General features: G+C 35.9%; 1 protein-coding gene across 1 annotated transcript; it reads right to left on the reverse strand.

Annotated features, from left to right (window-relative positions):
* Window positions 1-7,084: 7,084 nt before the first annotated feature.
* Window positions 7,085-8,626, reverse strand: LOC118651881 (COP9 signalosome complex subunit 2-like). The gene is given in 1 exon segment (XM_036301544.1): window positions 7,085-8,626. A coding segment is annotated over 1 exon segment (1,353 nt). The 3' UTR covers window positions 7,085-7,273.
* Between the last annotated feature and the right edge of the window lie 261 nt (window positions 8,627-8,887).

The following is an 8,887-nucleotide window of genomic DNA, read 5'->3' on the forward strand; positions in this document are numbered from 1 at the left end:
TCGGATTTAGCAATACATTAAAAGATAGTACATCATGAGTAAGTGGGATTTATTCCAGGGATGCAAGGCTGGCACAATATCTGCAAATCAATAAATGTGATACATCACATAAAAAAACTGAGATACAAAAATCACATAATCAAATCAATTGATGCAGAAAAGGCATTTGACAAAATCCAACACCCTTTCTTGATAAAAACTGGGAATAAAGTGGAAATAAAGGGATTATACCTCAACATAATAAAAGCCCTATATGACAAACCTACAGCCAACATCATACTCAATAGGCAAAAACTAAACCTATTTTCCCTAAGAACAGGAACAAGGACAAGGATGCCCACTTTCACCACGCCTGTTTGACATAGTAATCAGACAAGAAGAAGAAATAAAAGGCATACAAATTGGAAAAGAAGTAAAACTGTCCTTATTTGCAGATGACATGATACTATTCTATACATAGAAAACCCCAAAGACTCCATCAAAAAAACTACTAAACCTAGACCTAATAAATGAATTTTGCACTATAGCAGGATACAAAATTAACACTCAGATATCTATGGCCTTTTTATACACCAATAATGAACTCACTGAAAGAGAAATGAAAAAAAAAAATCCCATTTACCATTGCACCAAAAAGAAAAAAAAATTAAGATATCTAGGAATAAACTTGACCAAGGAGGTAAAAGACCTGTACTCAGAAAACTATAAGACTATAAGACATTGAAAAAAGAGATAGAGGAAGACATAAACAAATGGAAGAACATACCATGTTCATGGATTGGAAAAATCAACATCATTAAAATGCCCATACTACCTAAAGCTACTTATAGATTCAATGCAATACCTATTAAAATACCAACGGCATATTTCAAGGATCTAGAACAAACTCTCCAAAAATTCATCTGGAATAAAAATAGACCCCAAATAGCCACAGCTGTCCTGAGAAAGAAGAACAAAGTTTGATGGATCACAATACCAGACATCAAACTGTATTACCAAGCCACGGTTCACAAAACTGCCTAGTACTGGCACAAGAACAGACATGTAGACCAATGGAACAGAATAAAGGATCCAGAAATTGACCCAAGCCATTATACTCAATTAATATTTGACAAAGGAGACAAGAGCATACAATGGAGCCAAAACATCCTCTTTAATAAATGGTGCTGGGAAATTTGGTCAGATACATGCAAAAAAAAAATGAAACTATATCACCAACTTACACCATACACAAAAACAAACTCAAAATGGCTAAAGGACTTGAATGAAGGACAGGAAACCATAAAAATCCTACAAGACTCCATAGGCAGCAAAATTGCAGACATATGTCGTAGCAATATCTTTACAGACAAAGATCCTACAGCAAGAGAGACTAAGGAGAAAATAAACAAAGGGACTACACCAAAATAAAAAGATTCTGCACAGCAAAAGAAACCATCAACAAAACAACAAGAACCCCCACTGCATGGGAGAACATATTTGCCAATGTTATCACTGATAAGGGTTTAATCTCCAACATTTACAGGAAACTTATACAACTTAACAAAAGGAAGATAAACAACCCAATAAAAAAAATGGCCAAAGGAGCTAAATAGACACTTTTTGAAAGAGGACATTCAGAAAGCCAAGAGACACATGAAAACATGTTCAAAGTCACTAATCATCCGAGAGACATAAATAATCAAAACAACAATGAGGTACCACCCCAAACCTATCAGAATGGCTATCATCAACAAAACAACAAATGACAAGTGCTGGAGAGGATGCAGTGAAAAAGAAACCCACCTTCACTGCTGATGGGAATTCTGACTGGTGCAACCATTGTGGAAAACAGTATGGTGTTTTCTCAAAAATTTAAAAATGGAACTGCCATTTGACTCAGTAATACCACTTCTAGAAATATATCCTAAGAAAGCAGAAACTCCAATCAGAAAGGATATATGCACCCCTATGTTCATAGCAGCACAATTTACAATAGCTAAGATTTGGAAACATCCTAAATGCCCATCAGCAGATGAGTGGATTAAAAAACTGTGGTACATCTACACAATGGAATACTATGCTGCTATAAAAAGGAAGGAATTTTTACCATTTGCAGCAGCATGGATGGAACTGGAGAGCATTATGCTAAGCCAAGCAGCGAAAGAAAAATATCACATGAACTCACTCATTTGTGGGTAATAAAGACCATTATAACCTGATGAACAAAAAGATAGATACAGAGGCAGAGAAGCATTGAACAGACTGTCAAAGTACAGCCGGAAGGCTGGAGAGTGTTGGGGGGGGGGGGTTAGAGATCAACCGAAAGACTTGTATGCAAGCATATAAGCATAACAAATGGACACAAGACACTGGGTGTGGGGTGGGGTGAGGGTATGTGCCTAGCCGGGGAAGGGGGGGGGGGGAAGGGGAGGCTGGAGGAAGGTCAATGGGGAAAACAAGAAGACATATGTACTACTATTTGTAATACTTTAAACAATAAAATTTAAAAATTCAAAAAAAATCAGAAACACCAGAAAGAATATATGCACCTCTATGTTCATAGCAGCACAATTTATAATAGCTCAAATTTGGAAACAACCCAAATGCCCATCAGCAAATGAGTGGATAAAAAAGCTGTGGTACGTTTACACTATGTAATACTACACATCTATAAAAAATAAAGAACTCTTACCATTTGCAATAGCATACATGGACCTGGAGAGTATTATGCTAAGTAAAATAAGCCAGTCTGAGAAAGACAAGTATCACATAATCTCACTCATATGTGGAATCCAATGAACAAAATAAACTGAAGAACAAAATAGATCCAGAGACATAGAACCATGGAACATGCTGTCAAACTTAGAGGATACTGGGATACTGGTAGAGGTCAATGGGGGGAAAGGGGACATATGTAATACTTTCAACAATAAAGGTTTTAAAAAAATAAGACTCTAGTTATGTATATGGTCAATATGTACTAGGTAGGACTCGGTAACTAACTAATTATCATTTTAAAATATCTCTTTCATTATTCTAAGAATTGCTAATAAAATATTATACCATAAAATTCTTATGCAACTTATCACAAAATTATATTCCAAATAAATACCTTTTGTTAGAACTTATCTTTTTTTCAATGTCCTGAATTCCAAGGTACTTTTGTTTGCATTTATTTCTGAACTCAATTCTTACTACAAATCTCATCCACATTAGTATACACACACACACACACACACACACACACACAAGCAAACACAATTTTGCACGAAGGCAATTAATCTACTTCTAAACTGGTGGAAATTAAGCAATATATTTGCCCCTTCTCATCTTTTAAACCTCAGTTTAAATAGGTGCTGTAGTTATTCTTAGATCACAGTGATTTATTTTCTCTATGCAGTTATCCAAATGTGTAATTTAGAAAAATATTTAATTGGTCTCTGACTCTTCCAAAAAAATGTAAGCTTTTTGAAAGCAGGGACCATTTCTGTCTTTCTTGTTTTATATTCTCATCTCATTGAATTGTGCCAAACCATGGTAGATGCTTGACTAATTACTTGACTAATTAATTAATAAACCAACAAGTATGTATTTTTAATTTTCTGTAAACATAGTACATATGACATAAAGGGATTTAAAATCTGCTTACATACTGTTTACCACCAAAATTTTTTTATTTAATACACATACTAAGCCAATTATAACAAAATGTGAAATCAAAATGAAATAAAGTATACAATTGCAAGTAAAAGAAACTAATGAAGACATTTTATCCTTGGTACTCTGAAATGGGAAACGAATTACAAATTTTTCTTTTGCTGTTTAATAATACATAAAACAATACTGATTTACTATTTCGCAATTTCTTTGGATAAGAAATATGTGAAAGGCTTAGTTGTGTCCTCCATTTCATAATTTTATAAGGTTCCAATCAAAGTGTCAGCTGGGACTGCAGTCTTATCTGAGGCCCAGTTGGGGAAGGATCCACTTCCTAACCCCCATGCTTGTTGGCAGCATTCAGATTCTTGTGAACTGTTAGACTGAGGACCTCAGTTTCTTGCTGACTGTTGGCTGGCAGGCACTCTCAGTTTCTTGCCATGTGGGTCATCCCAATATAACTACTTTTTTCCTCAAAGCCAGCAGGAGAGAATCTCCTTGAAAACCAGGGTTCAAAATATTGTATAACCAAATTACTTACAAACAATCACATGCATCCTATCACATTTATCCTATTCTACTCATTGCAAGCAAGTCACAAGTCCCACCTACACTTGGGGAGTGGACCACAGAGTTGGAATAACAGGAGGCAAAGATCATGGAGGCACTTTAGATTCTGTGCACCACAGATGAAATACTAATTATGAGCCTGGTTCATCTAATAATATTAATAAATAAAATATTTTCTGGTAGTAAAGTATTTGTCCAATCTCATTGGCTTCTCCAGTAGATATTATAACTCTCATGAATAGTTTGGGTAGTAATATTCACCTAGAAGGGTTTTTAATGATTCTCAGTGGCAGGAAAGTATTTAAAAAGAGTGAATATCTTTAGAGTTATATCAAAAACAATGGAATAAATATATCATATAACAAAATAGCATTAAAATAAGCAAAAAAAAATTTATATAGTATAAGAAACTACATGAAAGCCAGAGGTATATGTGAGAAATTGTATCATAATCTTTCCTTCTGTTCCCATATTTGTCAAGGTTCACTGTGAAAACATTATACTTCTTTGCCCCATTGGCCATGATACTTGCTTTAATGAATCAAATGTAAAATGAGATGATGATATGCCAGCTCTGAACAAAGACTATAAGAGGTACTGCAAGTTTCAGTTTGCCCCCTTTGCACTCCTGCCTTCTGCTATGAGAATATCACAAGATGTGCCAAGCCTAGCAAAACACAGTAGAGTCATGGCCAACACTCAGATTTGTAAGCAATGAATATAAACATTTATTGTCCTAAGAAACTGAATTTTGAAGTTGTTTGTTATGCAACATTACATCAGCAAGAAGCTGGGTAATACAGTATATAATTTTCCAAGTAAATGATCAACAAAATGAGAAGTGACTTAACATATTCTCTACAATTAAATTGTGTTTGTTTTAAGATGAAAGTATTTATATTTTTATACCCCATATTCTGATCTTTGCCAACATTATCTTTAACCCATTATTGTTGAAGATAAAGGCTTAAGTGTAAGAGCCAAACAGGCCTCTTAATATAAACCCATGAATTAAGTTTCTCACTCTGGTCTAGGCACACAGGGATAAACACAGTCTACTTATGTACACAGGGACCTCTATTACTAAACTTGATACACTGCAGAGAAAAGACTTTAGCTGAGCTTTTTCTTTCAACTCAACAGACATCACTCCTCCAGTAGTGAAGAAAAACCAGGAATATTACCTGCCAGAAGCCAGTCCATCCTTGCTGCTTGACACAGTCGCTGCAGGGAAGAAACGTCTGCACAGCATATGTTCCAAGGGACCTGGCGTATATAGCATACTGTTCTTAATATGTTTGCTCCCCTTCATAGTGCTATGTGTTCTAACCAGGGCCACCTCCCCGAGAAAGGTTGTTTCCCCAGGTGGGGATGTTTCCCTGGAGTTAAGGATTAATGGGACTAAGGAAGGGAATAAATCAGTAAAACCCCCTAGTGTTACAGAAATACCATGTACTACTTATGAAGAACTTAGACTAAGACTGTTGACAATAAATTTGGGACTTGCTAGGCCTATGTCCCCAGGGGTCTACCCACCAGAGAAAGTACCAAAGCCTATGCCCCTGAAAACCTGCCGACGCAGGGTAGTCCCAAGGAAGACCACCAGCAAGGCTAAAAGGACATAACCTTTACTTAGGGCCATAGAATAGGAAAATCTCCTCAGTTACTTCCTTGTAGCTTAACAGTAGAGCAGTAGAGTAGTGACCTTGGAATGGAGATAACAAACTAGCCCTAACCTTTGGAATAGAATGGATAGAATTAAAATCAACAAAGCTAGATAGAGATAAGATTTTTAGCAAAGGTCAGATAAGAAACTATAAACATAAAACTAGGAACTGTAGAAGGTCAAGGGAGGACCCAAAACATACCATGATATAGAGGCATGCTTATAGAATCAAGTAGTATAAATACAGCGGTAACAGGACAATAAAGGAGAACCTAACTATGCTGATGACCTAAACGCTGTCTCCGTGTCCTTCATTCTTCGCTGACGCCATCCTCACCTTTGGGAACCCCTGGGCCACTGGGGCTGGACCCCGGCAGTTACTCTAAGGAAGTTTCTGGGTGAAAATATGAGGAGTAAGAAGCCTTTCATATTCTAAAAGAATTAATCTCTCACATTCCAGTATTTTCACAACATCCTAATTGCTGCACTTATTAGATCTACCCTGTGTTCAAACTATGTCTGTACCTGACCCTACCACTTAATTGTTACTCCCTAAAGAGCAGAGGCCACAGTTACTTCATTTTTAAATTTCCCATAATACACAGTACTCACAGAAAACAGGCCTTCAGGAAATTTGTGTGAATTGAATTTTTATTTTTTTTGCTAAAAGTTTCTCCTTGCCAATCAATGAGAAATAACTAGAGGCTAAATGGAAGAAAAATGCGTAGAGTTTCATTTTAGGCAAAACTTAGGAAATTCTCAGGTTCTTTTTTTTTTTTTTTTTTTTTTTTTTTTTACAATTTCTGAGCTGCACTGTTTATTTTGCTGCTTGAAATCTAAGTGACAGTATGCCACTATAATTATGGGGTTACATCTAAACCTTTACTACACTGCAGGTACAGAAATTTACGGACACATTTTGGAGAATTGACATTTTGCAAAATGCAGCAAACATTTTAATTTATACATGAGAAAAGGAAGTGTTCAAAAGAGTATGCATTTCAAGTTATTGCAGGTTATTTGTGAGAGAATTTCTGTAGGTAAAACATGTTTAAATTTAACCAACAGTAGCGTGTCAGTGTATTTAAAATCATGACAAAAATCTTCTCTCTGGTCATGTTGCCCAAGACAAATTACTATGATGTTGTATGCTTAGGGCAAGATGTCAATACAGCATAAATCCCATGGCATTTCAGTTTTCGACTGGAGATTAAAGCTGTTTTTCTTGGGATAAATGCAGCAGCAAAACACAAACCAGTTGATCAAAAAAAGCACTTCTGCCGTAACTCCAATAATTTTCAGGACACATCAACCGACAGTAGTTTTGCCATTCCCAGTTCTTAAGAATTACATCTCTGCACTGTTGCCTTAAGTATGTCTGTAAAAGCTTGTTCTTTGTTAAGCCAGTTTACTGACTACAGCCTGGTTGAGAGAATTTAGTTGGTTGGTCCATTTATCTAGTGCAGTATATCAGGCACCACCCCTCTTCTGATGATCCAGTTCAAGGAGTTGGTTGACTTGATCAATTCGGCCATGAATAGTGTTATCCACTAAGCACTGCACCAGCAAGCTCTCCACATCAGCTACATCTATGTTTAACTCCTTAAAAATAAAAGGAATATGTATTCTTGTGTAAGGCTTAATTAATTTTATGAGCACTTGTGTTCTGATGTTTTGCAAAAGCTCTTCAATGTGTTCCCTTATGAAAGGATCATCCATGATGTTGCTGTGATTTGTTTTCAGAATCTTTTCAAATTCAGTGATATCATTATTCTGATAGGCACTTACTAAATTCGTCATTGCGAGAATTTCTGGATCATTTTTGTATGGTTTGGCCTCCTGTGAGTCAAATGGATTTATTCCCGATTTCATTAGCATATTTGCTAAGACCAAATATTTTAAGCAAGTGGTTCTTCTTGGACTTCCTGATTCATCATAATTCTTGAAGGCTTCAAAAAAATCAGTGTGTGCCTTTTCAAATTCACCATCCCGCAAGTGCATTTTACAACCACATTCTCTAATGAGTCCCATGATCAGCGGGTGAGGGATGGCAGACTTGATGTGAAGTGACTGTTCATAGAATGCTTTAAGTTTTTTGTTATTTTTCTGTGCTGTGTACATTTGAATTTCCAAAGCATATATTTCTAATAACTGTGTATCCTTTTTCAGGTCATCTTCTCCATCATCAGTCTGGCAGGACTGATGTAACTGGCGTAAAATTTTTTGAAGTTTTCCATATTCCTCCCGTTCTAAATACAATTTTCCAAGCTTTGTGTTTGTTTTAAACCACAGTCTATCATTCTTAGCATCTTTTAAAGCTTCCAGTGTTGTTTCATAGAATTCCTGCAGTAAATCCATCTGACATAAAAAATCAGAATTCTGTTTAGAAGTGGAGATATAATCAAGGATAGAATTAATGGATTTTTCAGAGTAATTTCTTGTGACTGCACTTCGAATATAGGTCAATAGTTGTTTATATCTGTTCATCATTTCTGGAAAGTTTGTCAACTTGAAGTTAATCTTAATCATTTGTTTCAGTGCTTTAAAGCCCCATTCTCCCTTTTCACCTTCAAGTTCCAAAACCTTCTGGAAACTGCTTAATGCTGCTTTTGGGTCATCTTCCTTTAACGCTTTGGAATTATAGTACTGATTTTCCAAATCCACATTTGGCTCGGAGTTACTATCTTCAGAGTATTCCGGGTCGTAGTCCTCCTCATCATCTCACATGAAATCATCTTCCATGTCAGACATCTTGGCCGGGGCTTCTTAGGTTCTTTTAATTATAGAAGGCCAAATGTCCCAAACTTAGAGACCTGAGACTTTAGACCTTTAGTACTATATTTATGTCCAGATGAGTTCGAATTTCTTTTGAGATTTTTTTTGATGAGTTAGCACCACAACACTAAAATGTTGCTGATAAATATCATAGTTTATATATCAACAAAGATATAAAAAAGTTGCATATCTGGCTTAATATAACAGATTAGTCTCCTAGAAAATTTGAATGCAACA

Source organism: Myotis myotis, unplaced genomic scaffold (assembly GCF_014108235.1).
Source record: "Myotis myotis isolate mMyoMyo1 unplaced genomic scaffold, mMyoMyo1.p scaffold_m19_p_3, whole genome shotgun sequence".
In the NCBI taxonomy this organism is placed as follows: Eukaryota; Metazoa; Chordata; class Mammalia; order Chiroptera; family Vespertilionidae; genus Myotis; species Myotis myotis.